Raw genomic sequence first — 23,404 nt, 5'->3', positions numbered from 1 at the left:
CGAATGACAGTCACACAGCAGAGGAGAAGACACTAACTGGCACACTGGCACTGCTCAGCAGCACAGCAGTTCTGTAGTAAGCTAACACAGTAGTACTACTACTCTAACAACTACTAGCACTGACTGCAGTACAGTACTACAGTACTAACTACACAATAACACAGTAATCCTATTCCCTAATCCCTAAGCTATCCTATACTGTAGCTAGGCTAATAGCTGGCCAGCAGGCAGCAGCTGGCCTGGTCTGTGCACAGCACACACACAGACACATAGCAGCTGCAGCACACACTCTGACTTTCACACAATGAAATCAAGCTAATTAACAATACAACAATAGTGTAGTGATAGTGAAGGGGTTAATCACTGAACAGCTTTTGGTTTATCACTGAGTACAGCAATTGCTAGGCCAGCAGCACTGGAGCATGTCTCTCAGTGAGCATTCACAAGCAAGGACGATATTTCTCCTCATGGCAGCCCTCCTTATTAAACAGGAGGGCTGGCCAGGGTTCCATTCTGTGAATGGGTGCCAGGGCTTAGGCTTGGAGCCCTCTGATTGGCTCAATGAAGTCAGGTCAGGCTGGCCAGGGTTACCCTCTGTGATTGGTTGCTAGGGCTTCTGCTGGGAGCCCTCTGATTGGCTCAATGATGTCATCTTCTTAGTTACAGTATTCGGATCCGGATATCCGCGGATATCCGGGTATGCGACCAAATATCCGCGGATTTATATCCGAATTTGTACAGAAATCCCGGAATCCGAATCGGATAGCTGAAAAAAGTTCGGATATCCGGGTTACCCGGATATCCGGAATCCGGATGAGCACCACTGCTGTACACATGCTTATCTCATCAAGTGCCTGATGCATGAACTGAAACTTGCCATGCTCTGCCTTATTTGAGACTAAATTATCAGCTAAACTTGTGACACCTTTTGATGCACGTGCTTTCTATAAGTTAACATTCAATTGAATGCGTCATTCATTTCCTTAATGGGGCACTAAACTGTAAAATTGAAAATACAAACGTACATTTACATATTACATGTCCCATTTCCTGATGATATAATTATCCTAGCCTTATACACATTTTAAAAAGCTATTTCAATGGATTTGATCTATCTGACAGGATGGAAGATCTAGGTCGATCTGCTGCTGGCATCAGATCGATGGCCCTTAAGGTAGCCATACACTGGTCGATTTGCCTTTAGATCGACCAGCTGACAGATCCCTATCTGATCGAATCTGATCAGAGAGGGATCGTATGGCTGCCTTTACTGCAAACAGATTGTGAATCGATTTCAGCCTGAAACCGATCACAATCTGTGGAGCCGCCGCTGCCGCCTGTCCCCCCCCCCCCCCCCCGCGCATACATTACCTGACGCTGGCTCCCGGGCATCTTCTCCGCATCTTCTCCACGCTGCACCCTCTATTTGAACTTCCTGGTCACTGCAGTGACAGGAAGCGCCGGGATGGAGCGGGTGCAGCGCAGAGAAGATGCGGAGAAGACGCCCGGGAGCCAGCGTCAGGTAATGTATACCTGATCGGATCGGCCGCCGCTAGCGACGCGCTCCCTACCCGCGGGCGATCGAGGGTAATTTCCCGCACGGCGTGATCGACGGACCGATCCGATTTCGGGAGGAAATCGGATCGGCGGTGCGTTTAGCGCAAACGATTGGCAGCAGATTCGATTCCAGGATCGAATCTGCTGTCGAAATGGCCGCGAATCGGGCCAGTGTATGGCCACCTTTAAAGTTGCATTGGATCTAATGGTCCAATAATGCATTTAGATAGATTTCCAATAGATTTCATTCTGGAATCTATTGGAAATCTGTTCCTAGTGTGTAGTACACATCAGATAGATTCCTGTCAGATTAGACTTGACAGGCATCTGACAGAAATCTATCTGATGGTCGAATCTGCTGTAAATCTATAAGTGTATGGCCACCAGTGGTGCTCAGCAGAGCTCGAATATTCGAGTAGCTCGAATATTCGAGCTCTTTTTCAGCTATCCGAGCTCGGTATTCGAGCTCCGAATAGCTGTAGCTATTCGAATGGGCTATCCGAGTACACTCGAATAGCCCATTCACTATTCGAGCTATTCGAGCAAACGGCGCTATTCGAGCTCGGTACCGAGCTCGAATAGCGTCATAGCCCAGATTGATGTCCTTAGAGCCAATCAGAGGGCTCCCAGGCCCTCTGACGGCAGCCAATCACAGAGGGGGACCCTGGCCAGCCCCTACCCTATAAATAGCGGCCGCCATGTTCCGTTTCTCCATGCTTGCCTGAGACTTGTACAGAGAGAGAGTTGCTCCTTTGTGCTTTGGCTTAGCAAGTGCTCTATTGTGATCATTTACCTAGCGTTTTTGCTCACCTACACCTGCCATATACACCTATATTGTTGTTAGTTAGATAGACATTGTATTTTAGTTAGTAGCTTGTGTGTTACATTAGAGACAGGCAGCTGCTGCAAGCTTACAGGTTTAGGCCTCAGGGGGGCCTTGCCTCTGTGGGCAGCTGTCCTCTGTTTATTTCTCTCATCTATACCAGTATTTCTGCTGTCCTTTACTAATAGTATTGTAGTTATACTGTACTAGGAGTAGGACACTCACTGACTGTCACTGTTTATAGGCTACTAGCTAGCTCCTGCGTGTGTGCACTCACTCACTGTCTGTGTGTACACACACTCTATTTCCTTCTGATTACTGATAGATTATTGTTAGTTAGTTGTACTTACTTACTCTTACTGTACCCGTAGGGACACTCACTGTCACTGTTCATATAGGCTACTAGCTCCTGCGTGTGCGCACTGCACTCACTGTCTGAGTGTACACACACAACACACACTCTATTTCCTTCTGATCGCTGATTGATTATCGTAATTAGTTAGTTCTACTTACTGTTACTACTTACTCTTACTGTACTAGGAGTCTAGGACACTCAGTCACTGTGTTCATAGGCTACTAGCTCCTGCGTGCGGTCACTCACTGTCTGAGTGTACACACACCACCCACACTCCATTTCCTTCTGATCGCTGATTGATTATTAGTTAGTTCTACTTACTGTTACTACTTACTCTTACTGTACTAGGAGTCTAGGACACTCAGTCACTGTGTTCATAGGCTACTAGCTCCTGCGTGCGGTCACTCACTGTCTGAGTGTACACACACTAAATTTACTTGTGATTACTACTGATTATTGTAACTGCTAGTTGTACTTCCTGACTGTTACTACTTACTTACTGTACTAGGGGACACTCACTCAGTCACCTCACCAACCAACCCACTCCATTAAAGTACCCCACTTTTCACCCGCCCTTTTAAAAAACTTTTGTCTATACGCCCAAAACATTGAAGATGTCTGGAAGTGGCAGCCAGCGCGGTTTGGGCAAGGGGAAGGGCAGCAAGGGAATCAGGAGGAGAGGGAGCAGCATTGTGGCAAGCCGCGGCCGCGGGCGCGCCACCATGCACAGTTCCGCAGCAGCAGCAGCAGCGTCAGTGGCTAACATTCCTCCCATAGCCACTGGCCGTGGACGCCTTGGGCGCCGCCCAGCAGGAGCATCTGCAACTCACGCTGCAGAGACACAGCAGCAGCAGCGTGTAGCACCTGCTCCCATTTTCCTCCAGCCGGGTCGGAAACGTCCCATTGAGGAAAAGGATGCAGACACTGTGGTGCAACTCATGACGGAGGATGAGCAGCCCGCCATCAGCTCTGCATCCGAGGCCTCCACCCTCACCACCACCACCACCCCTGTTCGCAGCAGCCGCCCAGCAGGGTCTGGGGAGGAGGCCAGTTCACCGTCACTCGCCGACCTGTCATTCAGCAGTCTTTTGACCCCAGGCATCATGAGTAAATTGTCTGCTGTTGTTGGCGATCTTGAGGAGGAGATGCTGATGGGCACTTTGGGGGATGAGGGATTGGACAGCAAGACTGTGGCGACAGTCAAGCAGCCCATCCATGCATCAGGAGAGGAGTTTGGGGGGTCCTCATCCCAGCAGGACATGTTTCAGGAGGGGGAGGATGATGATGACCCGGTGACAGACAGAGACTGGGTGCCACCACCTCCAGGGGATGTCGTCCTCAGCAGCTCTGAGGAGGAGGAGGAGGATGCGCTTGTGGGCCTTGCAAGGAGGCGCATCATTGCAAGCATTGGCAGCGTCCCACACCCTGCTGGTGTCTCAGGCTCAGCAGCAGCAGCAGCAGCATCAGCCAGTACCACCACCAGCCGCACCCAAGCCCCCCCCCCAACCACCACAGGGAGACAGGCAGCAGCGCTTCCATGCCGTAGGGGGATGTTTCTGTCACCAATCTGGCGCTTTTTCACCATGCCCACTGTGTACAGCAAGTACGCCACTTGCAACCACTGTCAGCGGAAGTTGAGCAGAGGTGCAGACCCCTTAAAGTTCAGCACCAGCTCGCTCATCAACCACCTTGCGGCTAAACATTTCCACCAGCATGAGGAGTTCCAGAGGCTGAAGGCATCTGGTGCTGGCAGTGGCACCACACCCATCACTGCACAGCCTTCAGCAGCAGCAGCAGCAACAGCAGCCACCCGCCCTCCTGCTCCTCCAGCAGCACCAGCAGGAGTGCGGAAACGCACTGCTCCTCCCCCCTCTGCAACTCCTGCCGCCGAAACTGAGGCCTGTTCTGGCAGCCAGTCCTCAGTGGCCTCCTCTGCTGTGTCTGCTGATTCCCGTGTCAGCAAAAGGCCACGCCAGAGCCTTTTGAGCGAGTCCTTCCAGGGGGTGGTTAGGGCTCTGCCTCCCAGCAGCCGTCGCGTGCGGCAGCTGAACGGCTTGCTGGCACGGGCCATGTGCTCCCAACTCCTGCCGTACACGCTCGTGCAGGAGGGGAGCGACATTCGTGCGCTGCTTGCTTGCGCAGCCCCAGACTGGCAGCTCCCCAGCAGACACTTTTTCTCCCGCAAGGCCATTCCTGCACTGCACCGCTTTGTGATGGCCAATGTGGAGCGAGGGCTGGAGCACGCGGTTGGTGAAAGGGTCCACGTCACCATGGACTCCTGGAGCAGCCGCTTCGGGACAGGCCGCTACCTGTCCTTCACTGTCCACTGGGTCAGCTTGGTGGAAGGGGGTGAGGATGGGAGAGCAGCAGCGGGCACAGCAGCAGCAGCAACACAGTGGGTGGTGCCACCCCGCAGGGTCAGGGGAACTGCAGCAGGTTCCTCCGATCCTCTGCCATCCTCCGGCACACCTGGCCAAACCCCCCGCCTCAGCAGCAGCGTGAAGGCCCGCCACTGCCAAGCGCTGCTGCACTTGGTCAGCCTTGGGAAGACCAAGCTGACGGCAACCCATGTGTTGGCCAAACTCCAGGAGCAGGAGAGGATTTGGCTGACCCCCAGAGGCCTCAGAGTCGGAGAGGTGGTGGCCGACAATGGGGCCAATCTGGTTGCCGCAATACACAGGGGAAACCTGACCCACATCCCCTGTCTTGCCCACGTGCTGAACCTGGTGGTGCAGAAGTTCCTGCGCACCTACCAGGGGATGGGCGAACTGCTGGAAACGGCAAGGAATGTTGTGCGTCACTTCCGGCGCTCGGCTGCAGCCTGTGCGAGCCTGGAAGACGTGCAAAAGGAGCTGGATCTGCCACGCCATCGGCTGATCCTTGACGTTCCGACTCGCTGGAACTCCACCCTGGCGATGTTGGAGCGTCTGGTTGAACAGAGGCGCGCTGTCAACCAGTACCTTGCCCTGGCCAATGTTTCCGCAGCTCAGAGAAGGGACAAGACCAGCAACATCCCGTCCATCGTCCCCGATGATGACTGGAGGCACATGCAGCAGGTGTGCTTAGTGCTGGCTCCCTTCCTGCAGGCCACAAACATGGTGAGCAGGGACCATGCTATGGTCTGCGAGTGGGTGCCCCTGGTTTCTCTGCTGAACAGGGCCCTCGATGCTTTGCTGGAACAGGGAGCGGCAGCCTTGGACCAGCAGGAGCGGCAACCAGCTGCGCAGTCCACCTCTGAGGGGGAGGAGGAGGAGGACTTGGTGGAGGTCCCTGACCTGGCAGCTGATGAGGGGGATCAGCACAGCGCAGCTGAGTTGGTGCGGGGGTGGAGAGAGGATGAGGCGGCAGAGGAGGAGGATGAGGACAGCACTGACGTCGATGTGCCAGCAGACGTGGCCCGCCTCTTCCCAATGGCAGCGCACATGCTGACGTGCCTGCGCAGGGACCCCAGGGTGATCCAGATGAAGCAGAGGGAGGACATCTGGATCAGCATGATGTTGGACCCACGCCTCAAGGGGAAGTTGAGCCAGTTCCTGCCGCCTGCAGGAGGAGACCCAGCGCAACAAATAAGGAGCTTGCAGCAGGCCCTTGTTGAGCGCTTGGAGGAAGCCTTCCCCCAGCCTTCCACCCCCACTGTCCAGCAGCCAGCACAGAGGCAGCAGCAGGTGCCTGCATCCAGCAGCAGCAAGCGCCCCACAGACCTGCTGTCTCTCAGCCACGAGCTCTACAGGACTGTAGAGGCTCCGGCAGCAGTGACTAGAGAGGAGATGCATGCAGCAGCATCCTCATCCGGTCACAGCCAGCGCCTGACCCGCATGGTGGCTGACTACATGGGGTCGTACAGCGGGCTTGACAGCGATGCCCCTGTTGATCCCATGGAGTATTGGGTCAAGCGCATGGAGATCTGGAGCGAGCTGGCGCAGTACGCCCTGGAAGTGCTGTCCTGCCCCCCTTCCAGCGTGCTGTCCGAGCGCTGCTTCAGTGCAGCTGGTGGCGTGGTCACCGAGAAACGCTCACGTCTGTCTCACAAGTCTGTGGACAGACTGACGTTTCTCAAGATGAACCAGGCGTGGGTGGAAGGCGAGTTCCTGGCCCCTGTTGTCGGCGAGAGGGGGACATGAACTGGCTGCCGGAACCATCGTTAATGTGCCTTACCACCCTTTACCACCTCCTGGCTCCTGCTCACTAAGCCAGCCTGGTTCACTTTGACTATTACGTCACCTGCAGCCACACATTTTACACCTACAGTGGGCTGCTGTGTACTGCCCTTCTGCTGTCTGTCTGTGTTTCCCACTGCCAGGGTACACAGATGATTAACCTTCTGCTGCCACTCTGCCACCAGCTATTACGTCAAACAATAGCTATATTGGTTGCAAAACCAAAACCAAACAAACCATTAAAAAAAAAAAAAAGGTTTAATTTTTCTGAGGTGCCCGGGTTGAAAACTGTGTTGTCCCAGTTGTGTATTGGACACAATGTGGGCTGCACGACCGCTGTCTGGGACCTCCTGTTGTGTTTATTTACAGCCCTGGTATCACCGCTAGGTACCAGGGCTATTATGTCACGCTGCCTACCTGCTGCCACACTCACACTGCTCCTCCATACCTCCTCCTGCTGCTGCTGCTGCTGTCTGTCTGTGTTTCCCACTGCCAGGGTACACAGATGATTTACCTTCTGCTGCCACTCTGCCACCAGCTATTACGTCAAACAATAGCTATATTGGTTGCAAAACCAAAACCAAACAAACCATTAAAAAAAAAAAAAAAGGTTTAATTTTTCTGAGGTGCCCGGGTTGAAAACTGTGTTGTCCCAGTTGTGTATTGGACACAATGTGGGCTGCACGACCGCTGTCTGGGACCTCCTGTTGTGTTTATTTACAGCCCTGGTATCACCGCTAGGTACCAGGGCTATTATGTCACGCTGCCTACCTGCTGCCACACTCACACTGCTCCTCCATACCTCCTCCTGCTGCTGCTGCTGTCTGTCTGTGTTTCCCACTGCCAGGGTACACAGATGATTTACCTTCTGCTGCCACTCTGCCACCAGCTATTACGTCAAACAATAGCTATATTGGTTGCAAAACCAAAACCAAACAAACCATTAAAAAAAAAAAAAGGTTTAATTTTTCTGAGGTGCCCGGGTTGAAAACTGTGTTGTCCCAGTTGTGTATTGGACACAATGTGGGCTGCACGACCGCTGTCTGGGACCTCCTGTTGTGTTTATTTACAGCCCTGGTATCACCGCTAGGTACCAGGGCTATTATGTCACGCTGCCTACCTGCTGCCACACTCACACTGCTCCTCCATACCTCCTCCTGCTGCTGCTGCTGCTGTCTGTCTGTGTTTCCCACTGCCAGGGTACACAGATGATTTACCTTCTGCTGCCACTCTGCCACCAGCTATTACGTCAAACAATAGCTGCTCGCCTACTCCTCCATTCCTCCTCCTGCTGCTGCTGTCTGTCTGTGTTTCCCACTGCCAGGGTACACAGATGATTTACCTTCTGCTGCCACTCTGCCACCAGCTATTACGTCAAACAATAGCTATATTGGTTGCAAAACCAAAACCAAACAAACCATTAAAAAAAAAAAAAGGTTTAATTTTTCTGAGGTGCCCGGGTTGAAAACTGTGTTGTCCCAGTTGTGTATTGGACACAATGTGGGCTGCACGACCGCTGTCTGGGACCTCCTGTTGTGTTTATTTACAGCCCTGGTATCACCGCTAGGTACCAGGGCTATTATGTCACGGCGAGCTGCCTGCCTCATTGACTGCCTGCTGCCACACACTCATCCTCCTCCTCCTGCTGATGAATTTACCTCCTGCTGTCTTTGTGTTTCCACTGCCAGGGAGCACATACAATGGCGCTTCCAACATGCGTGCGCCCACCAGCTATTTGTTACGCTCAAAAATAGCTGCATTTCTTTAAAAAAAAATTGAAAAGAGAAATACGTGAAGAAGAAGAAGACGATATTGAAAAGGAAGGAGAAGAAGAAGAAGAAGAAGAAGAAGAAGAAGAAGAAGAAGAAGAAGAAGAAGAAGAAGAAGAAGAAGAAGAAGAAGAAGAAGAAGTATATACAGTAACACTACTGAACAAAATTAAGGACACAACTTCTCTTTCCACATTTTTTTTTAAAGGAACATCCCCACATAATCACTTGCTGTTGTTACTTGGAAAAAAAGAGGTTTCTTGCATCATTCACCCTCAAAACAAGTGTTGGAAGCTATTTAAGGCCAATTCGAATAGTCAGCTCGAATAGTTAGCTCGAATACCGACTCGAATAGTGAGCTCGAAGTCCGAGGTCGAATCGAATAGTAAAAATTATTCGACTCGAATATTCGAATGACCTCGAATAATTTACTATTCGAATTCGACCAAACTCGAATTTTAAAAAGGGGTATTTGAGCACCACTAATGGCCACCTTTACACTAAGCTCATGCAGAGCCATAGTTATCCAGCTTCCATACCTGAAGTACTCATACTTCCGAGTATTCTGCAATACTTGGCACCCAAAAATAAACTAAATGGTGCTGATGATCCCACAGATACCCCTTATGTTGTCAGCATATAAATAGAGATGGCCCGAACAGTTCGCCGGTGAGCAGTATTCTGCAAACATCGGCTGAACAGTGAACATTTGGCATGTTCGATTTGCATCCTATACATCATCATTGAGCTAAACTTTGACCCCTTACCTCAAGGTCAGCAGACACATTGCAGCCAATCAGCTAGTACCACTTCCTGGACCCACCACCCCCTATCAAAAAGCAGTTGTGGTGGCTATATTGGATCAATTCTCTGGTGGCTGCTGACTGTTAGTGAGAGCAGGGTCAGACTTGCTGCAGATAGGTAGGGAAAGTATTGGCTAGGCCTGTGGTCTTGTTCCTTATTTGCTGTGAAAGCACCCCAAACAGCCCTTTTGAGGGCTAGTACATCGGTCTCCTGTGTTTTTTTTTTTTGTGTGTGTGAAACTCCACAGCCCACTGACACCCAGAGCTGTGTGCACACTACTGCTGTTACCTCATTAAGTTGCAGCACAGAACCACTCCAATGCATTATTATTTCACTGTATTCTGATAGCACTATTGTATCTCTCTGTGTGAGACACTCCACAGCCCACTGACACTCAGAGCTGTGCATAATGTGATTTCTGCCTATTAGGGTTTAAAACCTGACTTTGCGTCAACTCCGTCATTTTTGGTGAGACTTTTGGCATGGATCCCCCTCTGGCATGCCACAGTCCAGGTGTTAGACCCCTTGAAACATCTTTTTCATCACTTTTATGACCAGAAATAGTCTTTGTAGGTTTAAAATTCACCTACCTATTGAAGTCTATGGCCGTTCACCAGATTTGCCTGTTCATGAACATTTTGCAGAAGTTCGCTAACAGAACATTCTATGTTCGCGAAACATCTCTACATATAAATAGGTTTCAATATAATATGGTCAAACTACACTATACTGTACCTCTCTTTTATTAAGGCCAATGGAATTTGTTTTTGTAAACAGGTCTTCAAATTACATCTAGGACCTTACAACGATTCTTAATCTATTTGTTTATAAAAAGTCCTATTTATTAACTGACTACCAAAAGCCACATGCTGCATTTTAATGCTGGACTCACCAGATGGAAAACTTGTTAGACGAAAATGTTTTATGTCTCATGGGGAGCAGAGGGAGTGTTTAAATAAAACTCTGACATAACATTCAATAAAAATGTGTTTTCCTACTTTTTGTTACCCATACAGTAACCATATTTACTTTTGTGCACAAGTGATATTGTCCATTTACATGTTCCCAAAGTACAGTTTATCTGCTCTGAAAGATGCCATTGCATTTTATTATAGCTGCTGTAATTATATATTTAAAATCTTCTAGTGATCATTTCTCAACTGTGTGCATACTAGAAGCAGAGACAGCTCATTTGCAGCACAGGTAGGAATGTAACAACAGTGGAATGTAAACAAAAGATGATGTAATCGCATCTTTGGATGACGATCAGAAACTGAAGGAGCTTTCCACTGAAGAAAAAAAAAGTGTTGTGTTGAACTGTTTAAATGCTGTTCTGCTACATATTTTGTTGTAGTAGGCAGGGGTGCATCTAGCCATTTTGTCACTCCAGGCGAGAAAACCTGTGGCGCCCCCACATAATCATAATTCAGATTCGTTTCACCAGAAAATAATCGTAATGTGGCAGTGTTTCACCAGAAAATACACTTACTGCAGCAGCATTTTTTCACTAGAATTCAATCGTAAGGCGGCAGCGTTTTGTCAGAAAATAATCGTAACGCGGAACTTTTCACCAGAAAATACACATAATCCGGGCAGAGGGAAAGAGAAGAGGGGGAGTGGCAGCATAAGATGAAAGAGGGGGGCAGATGAACAAAGAGGGGGAGGAAGAGACAGCATCAGATGGAAGAGTGCAGAGGAACAGAGGGGAGAGACAGCATCAGATGGAAGAGGGGGCAGAGGAACAGAGAGGGGAGAGGGAGAGACAGCACTAAAGCACATGTTTACAGCTTTACCAGCCTACAGTCTAACCAGCTTTTAAAGAAAACTCTAGAATCAAGAGCAGGGCACATTCTACCAGTTATAACAGTAATGGGAGTCAGCACACAGGACAGGAAGTGTTCTCAGCATACCTCCTCTTCTGCCTGTGCATGCAGCTTATCTCTGGAGCAGAAACTTCCTGGCTCCCGGGGCTGTGTTGATGTCTTGTGCGGGGGGCGGGACTCCAACAGGACACTTCACATTCTTCTCTCTCTCAGACTGCATCTGCCCCCTTGCTGTCTCGCTCCAGTGTCTGTGTGCAGCCAGTGACAAAGGTAGGGGGTCAGACTGTCGGGGGCATAAGCTGGCTGGCTGCTGGCTCCTGGTTTGACTGGCAGGGGGCGGAGTTAAAGGCTGGGCCACACAAGGTAAACACTTTACCCATGTGGCTACTGAGAAGAAGGGGCACGGCTTTAAAGGAGGAGCCTTAATTGCTCTATTGGCTGGGGAGAAGGAGGGGGCGTCTATGGAGGTGGAGGCACTGCTGAGCACATGGGGGTAGCGTGCCGAGCACCGGAGTCGGGAGGTTATATTATATATTATTTTTAAAAAACATGGTCTCGGTAGCAGCAGCGGGGGAATGCGCCTGACCACCTCATGGCGCCCCAGGCAACCGCCTATACTTGCCTGGTGGGTGAGACGCCCCTGGTAGTAGGTTTTAATACTTAGGAATAGGCTGGTTCCCTCTCTATTTGACTATATTCACATCACCCTGTAAGACCACATATGAAAAGCTGGCCTTGATAATGATTTATACTTAATTACCTCAATCATACAGACAGTGGTAGAATACTAAGCAGTTACCAAGCACAGCTGACAATTATTGGTACTCTAGATATGAAGGTCACATTGGCTTTCAATGTTATTGTTACCGGACCCTTTACAGATGATTGTGTTTAATTACTGAATATAGATGATGACGGTACTTAATGAATGACTAATGTGGGACCTGCAGAAATTGGACCATACTCTTGTATTATTCATTTAAAACAAGATCGGGAATAACTGATTACATTTCTTTCAGTCTTCTATTTCATTAACCTGAGTAGTCACTATAGCTACTCCATGTATCTCTGTATCACTCGATGACGTTTATCATATGACAGGACTGGTTGTAATGAAACATACGCAGAAATCCAAAGTAAACAACTCATTTACTGAAGCATGGTTACAGCTAGTGGCTACGTAGGCTGGTTAAATAAGAACAGATGTCCATTATTCATAAATGACCCTGTTGATGCAGGAATTCACGCAGAAATCTGTCAGCCTTAAGAATTATTATAATTATTAATTGGAAACAAGATGAACCTAAAAAAAACCTACAGTTGGGGTGTAATGAAAGAAAAAAACACTGGATATATGAGAAGAGATGAGATGCCATTCTAGTAAAATGTCACCTGAGTCTGGAGAGGTTGAATGGTCTCAATCAATCATGGCAAGACAGTAGTAGGAGGCCTCGGATGACTCAATAGAAGTCATTCAATGCATTGATGGAAGCATAGCTGTCAGCAGAGATACAACAGCCCTTGACATTTGTATTGCCGCAGATACATAAGAATGGACATACCTGACCTGTCAAATGCATGTGATGTGGTGTCTTGTCAGAGTAGATGTTAACAACAGAATGATAAAGAGCCTGTAGTTCCGACCTCTGAATACACAGTTTTCTCACAAAGACATAAAGACCCTTCCCTAGTACAGGTGTGCTTTAACAGCCAAAGTGCAGTCTAGGAGTTACTGTTATGATAGACAGAATTCCTGATTAGACCTTCAATTTGATAACATTATCATATGTTGATCCCTGTCCCTCTATTGGGTAATAGGCTAACAGGAAATTTGGCGGGCGATATTTAGGTGCCTCATAGGTGCCCATTAAAAATATATTTGTAGCCACATTTTTCATAGGGGGCGACCCTGTCACCTGCTATTTATTGGGTGCTACAGAATACCATTTTTCACACACTTCTTGATGTTTTGAATGGGCATCTGTGGGGCATCAGTTGGGAGGGGGATTAGGGTTAGGCTTTGGAAGGAGCGTGGTTAAGGATAGGCATCAGGGGGGCTGAGTAAGTGTTAGGAATCAGCAGGAGGATAGTTAAGGTTAGGCACCGGTAATTGGAGTGCTCAATGTCAGAATAAGGGTAGATTGTAAGCTCGCAAGGGCAGGGTCATCCTCCTAATGTTTACTGTTTTTTGTAACAATATTTGTGCTGCTTGGAACTTTGCTGTACATTTTTTAGTCGTATCTATGTTCCCCTTGTCATCTTATTGTGCTTTGTAAAGCGCTGCAGAATATGTTGGCACTATATAAATAAAAAATAATAATAAATAATAATAATAATTAAGTTGGAGTAAAATATTGGTATTATTTACCAATAGGTTACTATCATTATTGCCACTTTAACAGTGTAGAATATTGGTAAATGTACCAATATTCTACTTGCTATAATAGGGCGCCCTGGTGCCTCTTTCTCATGCATGCCTGAAAAAGTTGTGGAAGACAGGACTTTGTGTTGCGCTACCACAATGGATCCTACAGATAAGATAGGATCTATCGAAACGTCTGTCTCTACATTGGTGTTCGTTGAGCAAAGTGGTCCGTCATTGAGCTTACTGTGACCCTTGCCTGAAGAATGCAAAAATCAATTTTTTTAGTAATAAGATCAATCATCTGTAGATGGGGACTCTACCAGTCATGTTCGCAGCTCTCCACTCACCAGCATTCACATCTTGGCTGTACCTATTCAGTAAGCCAGTAATTGTGCAAGACTCCCTAACACTGCAGGGTGGCCTACTGAACGTGCCTATAGTGGTTGTAGCTCTTAGGAGCTTTGATTGCGAGAGCAGAAAAGCTTTAAACAAATGTTAGGATTATTATTTATAATTATTATAATCATATAAGCCACAAGCATTCCGTAGCATTCCGTAGTGCTTCTTACAGAAACTCAAAAAAATTATGTTGGAGGCACACAAAAAGGTAATCACCACACCAAAATACAGCCTCAAAATATGAATCTGGGACCTGAGAGTAATGCAATAAATGGCTATATATTGACCCGTACCATGTGGTACAACTTTCAAGCCATATCCCGGTTCAATACAAGGCATCTGTCCTGAGCCACATAAACAATACAATGGCTTCAATTCATCAAGCATTACCGCATTCAGTAATGCTGAAAACAGCGGACTTTACGGAGCACTTAAGAAAATGTTAATTCATCAAAGCTGTTACCGCATGAAAAGCTGAAATTACAGAGCAATGAGATCAATTACTGACTTGTGCTCAACACATGTCAGCAAATGTCAGTAAATGTCAATGCATCAAGGTTACAGCATTCGCTAACACATTCGATGATTATCTCCAGCTTTCCTCTGTTGGTAACAAGCTTCGAATGCCTTCCTGTGTATGTTCTCATGATTGACAGGAGCAGGCAGCCAATCGAAACAGCCCCTGTTCTCCTGCAAGTGCCGCTTGCACAGGCTTCTCCAGTGGAACAAGCTTTCAGACCCCCCAGGCAGTGAGCAGAGAGAATGGGACAAAAGATACTTTCCAGATACCCTTCAGTGGTGTAACCCTTTGAGTCCCTGTTTGAAACTGCAAAGTTGCTAGTGGTGAAATCAACAAGCATGGCATTTGAAAAGTCTCCAGGAAGTTCATCTAAGTTGTGGCAATTAAATAAAATGTTAAGAAAGACTGATGGACAGATTCAGACCAGCAGAGGCAGTATAAAAGACAGTAAATATAACAAATGTTTACATCTAAAGGGATGTCGGGATGCCTTCTATTGTAAATGCCTCACGGCAGCTTGTAACAACACAGACACTCCAAGCTGCTCTGCACTGCTCTACTGTTATCGAACAACCTTTGATAAATTAAAGCCGTAGTAGTTCGGTAACTTACCGAACATCTACCACATGTGTGAAAATATTGATGAATTAGCACACACAGGTGTAAAATACTGAATGCGGTATTTTAACGACTGGGATTTTGTTATCGAACAGCCTTTGATCAATTGAAGCCATAGTCATGGATCAGGGTTGTCCATCTCCAGTTCTCAGGGGCCGAGGTCCTCAAACAATTTTGGCACAACTCAGGAAAGGTGTGTTTCATCAAGTAGGGATGGGACTGGGATTTTGTTATCGAACATCCTTTGATGAATTGAAGCCATAGTCATGGATCAGGGATGTCCATCTCCAGTTCTTAGGAGCCGAGGTCCTCAAACAATTTTGGCACAACTCAGGAAAGGTGTGTTTCATCAAGTAGAACACATTTCTCAGTCATTCCTAAACACCGGCATGAATGTAGTCCTTGAGGACTGGAGTTGGACAGTCCTGCCATAGATAAATGTGTATTTCTCTAACAGAAATTAGCATAAGAGTACAACTGGGCAGGATTATTAAAGCTTGCTGACAGTCAGTGGATTAGTCCGGCTAGTGAAAATGAGAAACAAAGTATTTTTCACTATGAAGCTTATTTCTCCCAATGTCATGGCAACAGGCAACTGGCACTGTTTATTAAAGAATGAAGATGACAGCCTCCATATTCCTCCCACTTTAGATTCTCTTTAAACAAAGAAATATTTTGTTTGGAATTGCTTGATCTCCTGTAATTCACAGGCTGACGCTTGCATCTCCATTAATCATCATAATATGCCAATGGTTCATTTAAAGCGGATCTGAGATGAAAAACTAACTATAACAAGTAACTTGTCTATATATATTATCTAAAGTTTAAATAGTTTACACAGCAAACCTGGCTGCATACTGCTTCAACAGGTTATGATTGATTATTCCTGTGATACAATGAGAGCGGCCATGTTCTGTTTGTCATCATTACACAGGTAATGTGCAACTGCATCTCCACCCCTCAGCCTGTGAAAAATTCACTCCCCACTCCCATCTGACTCTGAAATCTCTGGCTAGTAATCTCCTCCTCCTCCTGCCCAGACTGAGCTCCCATAAGCCCTTGCTACATGGGTCTGAGTGCCTTGGCGTTTTGGAGAAGCTGTGGGGAAGGCTTGTTTAGTTTATAGGGAATTAGAGTATTAAAACAAAAACAGGAATGCCCTATAAACTATATGTAAGGAATACAATTATGCAAGGAATAAAAGTTCATCTCGGATCCACTTTAAAATTCAACTAATCAATGAATCAGATTTAATGTATTCAAAAAGACCATTTGGAAGGATAAGCAAAGCAGCATTGTGATAATAAACTTGCACTTACCAACCTCCATAACACTAGAACAGTTGAGATCGATGAAGCCAACTGGGCATTCGCATGTGTAGGTTTCGTCCGATAAGCCCGACAAGCATATCCCTCCATTTTCACATGGGTTGGGCTCACACACGTCCCCTGCGCATCAAAAACACAACATAAAAGGTGTTATTGGCTGTACTGTATGTTAGTTCATAACAAACATGTTTCAAATGTTATTCTGGAAATTTCCAACCAAAACAGACCACATATCACGTAATCCCTCGCTTCTAAAATAAACTGGAAAAGTGTCGTTATACAGACAAGCTAAATTCCTTCTAGGAGAAGACAGGTTTACAGACTCTGTATGAAGACAGCAAGTACCACTCATCAACAGCCCCCTTATCAAGCCAGAGGTGAGGAAAAACATATGCTGTGAAATAGCAGTAAAAACACCCTATACACAAAAACACAGAAGCCCACCAATAAACACATATAAACCAACTGACACGCACCCACGTAGGAACAGAACACACATACACATGAGTTTATTTATAAAACAGCAACAGATTGCCACTATGCAGCTCAGCCCTAATTGCTGCTCATCGCACTGCATCACAAGACATCAGCTGATTTATAAAAGTCTAATGATGCTTTGTGATGTTTAACACCACTGTGATCACTGTGATGAGCTACAATGTTCACCTCCCTTCAGCTGGCTTCCCTTTAACTCAATCAGTTCATATGACTTTAAAGAGAACCCTAGCTGAAGCTCAGTTTCAGAAACACATACTTACCTAAGGAGGGGGAAGCCTCTGAATCCGAGGCTTCCCACAGTATCCTCTGGTCCTCCGCTGCTGCTTGGGACTCTACAGTTAATCATGGCCGTGCTCCTCTTCTGGCTCGAGCACGGCCATGCTGCAGCTGCGCAAGCACAAGCGCGTCTGTGCAGCAGCATGGAGCCATGTGTATACAAGCAGCTCAGGCTTACTGCGCAGGTGCGGCCATACTTGTGCAGGTGCAGTATGGCTTTGCTTGTGCTTGAAAAGGAGCACAGCCCCAATCAGATTACCAACAGGCCCTAGTCGGTATTCCTTGGAGAGTCCGCGAGTAGCAACGGGAGATGCCGTGGAAAGCCTCATTAGGAGAGACCAGTGATGATCGCAATCAGCTAATTACAATTACGCAAAATTTCGCATACATTTTTGCACTTATGCATATACATAATTACGATTTGTTAATTCAATTGACTTTGTGTAAACATTCATAATTACGCATGAATTTATGCGTAAATTCGTGCTGAATATGGCGGTGAATAGCAAAACCCCATACATGCTATTGCTACCTCTTATGGGTGGGAGGACCATAATGTTCACACCTCATATGGGTGGGAGGACCATAATCTTCACACCTCTTATGGGTGGAAGGACTATAATGTTCACACTTTTTATGGGTGGAAGGACCATAATAGCCACACCTCTTATGGGTGGGAGGACCATAATAGCCACACCTCTTATGGGTGGGAGGACCATAATAGCCACACCTCTTATGGGTGGGAGGACCATAATAGCCACACCTCTTATGGGTGGGAGGACCATAATTTCCACACCTCTTATGGGTGGGAGGACTATGATGGCCACACCTGTTAAATAACCCCTGACAGATGGGCCCCTACGTTATGAGAGTTACTGGGAAAGAGGCGTGATCATTGGGACTACCCCATCAAAGTTTTGCTGGGGGGGGGGGCACATGGTTTCCAGTTATGTCTCTAATGTTAATGCAAGTTTTCTGCCATACAATGCAGCAAAATAAGGGTGCATCTTTCTGGTGTAAGAAATAAATAGTGAAGAAAAGCCTAACTGCCTAGTTTCAGCTTTGCCCCCAGGACACACAACCCGAAACACTGAATCAATATCTGAGATAGAGATCCCCACTGACTACAGAACCACCGTAGGCATAATATGAGTGAAAAGCCTAAACAAATACACTAAGCTGTGACTGTGCTGGAATGAAAATATTTGTAAGCGCTATAAATTCAGCTGTCAGGCATGTTGTCCTAACCCGCTTCCATCTTCAGACACTTGCTTAAGTGTTCATTTGCTGCCAATATGACAAGTAATGAATAGGCATTTGTTATCCCTTTCAGTGCAATATGGAGCACACATGGATACTCAGACTCGGAACCTCACATAAGCAGATTTTTTTCCTTTTGTAGAACACAGCTATTATCAGACATTTCAATGGCCTAATGACTTACAAAAGGATAATTTAAAGTGTAAATGCAGTTCCATTAAATATTAACAATCTGTAAAGCTAGTTTGCAGTCTGTTATGAAGAATTACCTTTCCATTTCAGCTACCATTTTCCAGACATTCATAGAATGTTTCCTTGCAACCATGGGAATGATACACTGTTTGGTGGACAGAGAAAACAAGGAGGAAATGTCTCATTCACTGTGCATTCGTCGGAATAATACACTGCTTGGTGGACAGAGAAAAGGAGGAGGAAGTCACTACTTCGCAGTGCATTCCGGGTCCCTTTTTTTTTCTCCTCCAAAGTACAGAGAGGTCCAGAGAGGCACTTAAGCCTTGTGAGACTTACTCTGTCTCCACGTTAGTTTATCTTCTGCAGTCCCCTCTCTTTAAGACACAACGTCTATTTAAAAATCACAAACAAACCAAGCTAGAATATAGTGTTTGTCAGTTCCATCAGCTTCATTTTCTCCTTTTGGATGTACCATTGATTATATGAAAATTTATTATATGGAATTGAAGAAACCCTCTTTTTAATCTTTTGTCTGTATATGTTAATAAAGTTTTTCTACAAAGTTTTGATACAACAAGACTGCACTCCGGTTCCTCAATTTTTTTGAATCTATGTCCTTTTCCGTAAAGTAACTAAGGTTTATATGGGCAAGGTGGATAGTCTCTAAAAGGACTGTGTTTTTGATCCTTCACTCTATAAAGGACTATACCCAATTATACGTATATTGCAGTCCCCTCTCTGGCAGCATTGACTGACTGACAGCTATGTACTTTAACCAAATACGAAGGAAACTGCAGAACATAATAAAGGTTGTCCAAATACAAGAAGCAAATGGAACTGGCACTGCTAAAATGCTGATTTATTAAATGTAGACAACTATCAATCTTCATATACATGCGCAAGACAATCCAATACTGACTTGGTAAACATTATTATGCAGTCCAGTGCTAATCTGGGTAACTTACCATTCAGAGTGCAAGCTGAAGCTGGGATGCGGTGGGTGCTGGGTGCCAAGCCTGATGCCCGTTTCGCACACGTCTGCGCTTCTACGGAGGCCCAGCACCCACCGCATCCCAGCCTCAGCTTGCACCCTGAATGGTATGCCAACCCAGATTAGCACTGGACTGCATATTCATGTTTACCAAGTCAGTATTGGATTGTCTTGCACATGTAAAAGATTGATAATTGTCTACATTTAATAAATCCGCATTTTAGTAGTGCCGGTTCCTTTTGCTTCTTGTATTTGGATAAGCTATGCATCATTATACCAGAGCATACTTGCAGCTTATTGAAAGGGCCAGCTGAACGACCCACCTTTCACTAAGCTTGTTTTTGCATCTGCAGTAGTGCCAACCTGCTACTTCCTACAGTCTGCTTCATAAATAAAGGTTGATGGAGGAAGTTTGGATTCATCTGGATTTGGATTCTATAATTTCCGATAGGAATATGGAAAACGGAAATTGGAATGCCGCGGAAAGTTGATTCACCACAACTCAGTAATTTTAGCCCAATCACAGAATTCTGAAGCATGGGACCAATCAGAGAATGCAGAATTGTTCTGCAAAAATCTGATCACTGCGGTAATTTTAGTCCAATCACAAGACTGATTTTTCCTTTTTTTATCCCTGTTTTTCGAAATGTTTTTGCATGTTTTGCATTGTCTGATGCAAAAAAAATATAATAAAACACTCCTCCGAAATCGGAAAAGCAGAACATCGGAAATTGGCATTGGCGGAAATTGGAATTTCTGTGGAATCGGAAATGGGCATTTCCTACCATCCCTATTTGGCATTTCTACGGACTTTGGAGAAAAAAAAAGAACCCAGAATGGAGAGAGCATAAGCATCTGGAGGATCAACCAGGTCAAAAACTAGCCAGATGCTTTATTTACTGAAAAAAAAATGCTGATATCCAAATGCCAGCTTATAGCTCTGAGCTCATCAGGTGCAGGGACAGCAAAACACCACTTCCTTCCAGTAGCTGTTGTATATGTGTTGCTAGGTGAGACAGAGGGATAAAATAACTGTCAATTAAGATGTGTAAGTGGCGTTTGCCAAAAAAATTACTTATTCACCAAGCTGTTGATTCTACAACCACATATACAGTATTGCCTGAAGCAATAGTTCCTGATCATTTTGGGTAACAATTTAGGAACAGTTGCTGTACAGACTCAGGCCCAGTGCACACCGTGCGGCTTTAGCAGTGATCCGCCAAGACATGCCTAGAATCCCTCTGAAATCTGCTCCAAAAACCGCTAGCGTTTTGAGGATCTACTAGTGGTTTTGGTGTGCACTGGGCCTCACAGTCTATCCACAGCTGCTGATAACAACTAATTAGACACTTTGATCTGGCTAAAAAAGCAAAGAACACAGAACGGATTTATTCAGCAACTATATGTGAAATAAAGACTTTTCATTGTGTGCTGTGCAAGAGTTCAGTTCCGCTATAAAAAGACCTTCTTACTGTGAGTGTATGCCTCTAACTGCAATGGCACAAACACTTATTTACTGTACTAACCTTTCAGCAACTTTCACTGTGTTATAGTTTGACTGAGGTCATTGTTAATTCTGAATGCATTTATCCACCTGGGACATAGAAAACCACAGCGAGCATTACTAAAATGTTAGTGGAACAGCAGTTGTACTATTGGCGTGGCACATGTGCACATGATGCCATGACAAGTTTGTCTATAACATCAAGAACAGCACAGGCCAGAAACTGGTTTACAATCTGAAAGAAAAAAAAAGGATGGACGTTTACCCAGGGTTGGCAATGCAGCTTAAGTGTAACTAATGTATATTTTCCACACATCACTATGTCAAGAAGAATGAAGGGAAACAAAGAAGCCAGGCTTTTAAGAAGACTTCTATACAGAAGGTATAAATCATTTATTTCGCTGTCACGTAAAATGTGAAATCATGTATGTATTCAATGAGGTACAGAAAATAGCAGCTGGCAGACAGGTTTGCAAGAGGAGGCCAGGATGTCAGCTGACATAAAGATTGGTAAAATAAATCACAATAGGAATCTATTTATAAACCAAAACAAAACAAAAAACAGAGCTATAAACAACAAAAATAAATAAAATAAATTCCCAAAGAGGATGAAAACTGAATTATGTCTGTAATGTTAATATTATAGATAGTGTTACGATTAGCACTATGTATACTTGCCCTTTTTCCTTCACTAGAACATGTGGTGTATTTTCCTTCCTTCACCCCTACCAATTTGTAACAATACACTTTTTGTCTTTTTAGATGTATTGTTATGCTTCTACTATTATATCCAGGGTTTTTGTATAGATGGATGGATTCCTCCTGATATATAATTTGTACATCGTCTTTAAAATTTGAGCTCCTTTCTCCCACCTTTATCTTTTTTAAAATTCCACTTTTGTTACGCTCTTGGGCTAAATTGATTGAAAATACTTATGCTGTACTGATCCTTGTTTATGGCATTTTCTTCTCTATAAAGGTGGAATTAACCATTAAAGACTGACAAAGGGTCATTCACTAGTATACTAAATTCTCTGCCAGGATATCATTGGGATCGGAGGCAGTGGACCAATGGACATGCAGAATGGACCCAGGCTTTACAGTGTATCAAGGCTTGTCCATTGCGATGTGCAATGGACATTCCCAACTTGCATGGGTTTTACAGCTAGAAGATCTGTTTCCATGTATCTGATATTTGATACCTTTCTACTCGATAGACAGAACACCTCAACTGACCACCGGATTGGTTACTGGATGCACTGACGATAAACGAACACATTCACCAGTGAACAGGCGTGGCTCACCATTCACAATTAGCGTGAACCATACGGGTCGTTCAGGTTCGCCATTTACTTTCCCATGGTGCATTTTTTCACCCTTCACCCTAAAGTCAAGTGGGACAGGATGACCAATTACACATTTTTACCATCCGGGCACCCCCCCCCCCCCCCCGCACCACAAAAGCAATGATCCCAAAAAACATTTTACAGTCAGTGTAAGGAGAGATGCTGCTGCTGCAGACTAAGGGGCGGCTTTGTGTGATTTAGTGCTGTGTAGCTGTGTTATTGATGTTCAGCTCCTCGCAGTTCACAAGTTGGGGACCCCAATAGTCCTTATTAGGGCCGAATATTGCCACAATAGTCCTTGTTAGGGCTGCTCATTACATACCAATAGTCCTTGTTAGGGATGTTTAGTGAACAATATATATTACAAAAGAAAGAAATTGCTCTTGTGCGCATGTAGATATATATAAAATTTTAATTAAGCATATATATCACATATATCAAAAAGCCTACAAACTAAAAAGACATCAGATAATACACCCATTTGAAACCCATATAATTGCTAGCTGTTATTTATCCATTCAGACACCGCCTTACAGTGATCATTATTACCACAAACGTCTTTGTAAGGACTGATATAGATACTGTTATTTTTTTATTGTTGTTGCTGTTTGTTGTATGGTGTCTTGTAGTTGTAGTAGGCTTATATACACCACCACGCGTATACAGTGTAGTGTGTGATTGTGTTACTGCTGAGTGACTTAACTATTGTGACATACCGTTCCTGTTGACTTACTGCAGTTACTTCAGGTCTCATGCCTGCCCTGGCCACAGCTATCCTGCACCACCACCTTGTGCAAAAGATGGTCCTACTTGAATTGG

General features: G+C 45.6%; 1 protein-coding gene across 1 annotated transcript in view; it reads right to left on the bottom strand.

Moving 5' to 3' along the window:
• EDIL3 (EGF like repeats and discoidin domains 3) overlaps nt 1-23,404 on the bottom strand; it is an 888,147-nt gene that overhangs the window by 674,011 nt on the left and 190,732 nt on the right. The window contains exon 2 of the mRNA XM_068247922.1: nt 16,510-16,638. Within this exon, the coding sequence (XP_068104023.1) occupies nt 16,510-16,638 (129 nt within the window). The remainder of the gene's footprint in view (nt 1-16,509; nt 16,639-23,404) is intronic.

The sequence above is a fragment of the Hyperolius riggenbachi genome, chromosome 1 (assembly GCF_040937935.1).
Source record: "Hyperolius riggenbachi isolate aHypRig1 chromosome 1, aHypRig1.pri, whole genome shotgun sequence".
Taxonomy (NCBI): domain Eukaryota; kingdom Metazoa; phylum Chordata; class Amphibia; order Anura; family Hyperoliidae; genus Hyperolius; species Hyperolius riggenbachi.
The sequence above is the reverse complement of the archived record's forward strand: the minus strand, read 5'-3'. Positions and strand labels throughout refer to the sequence as shown.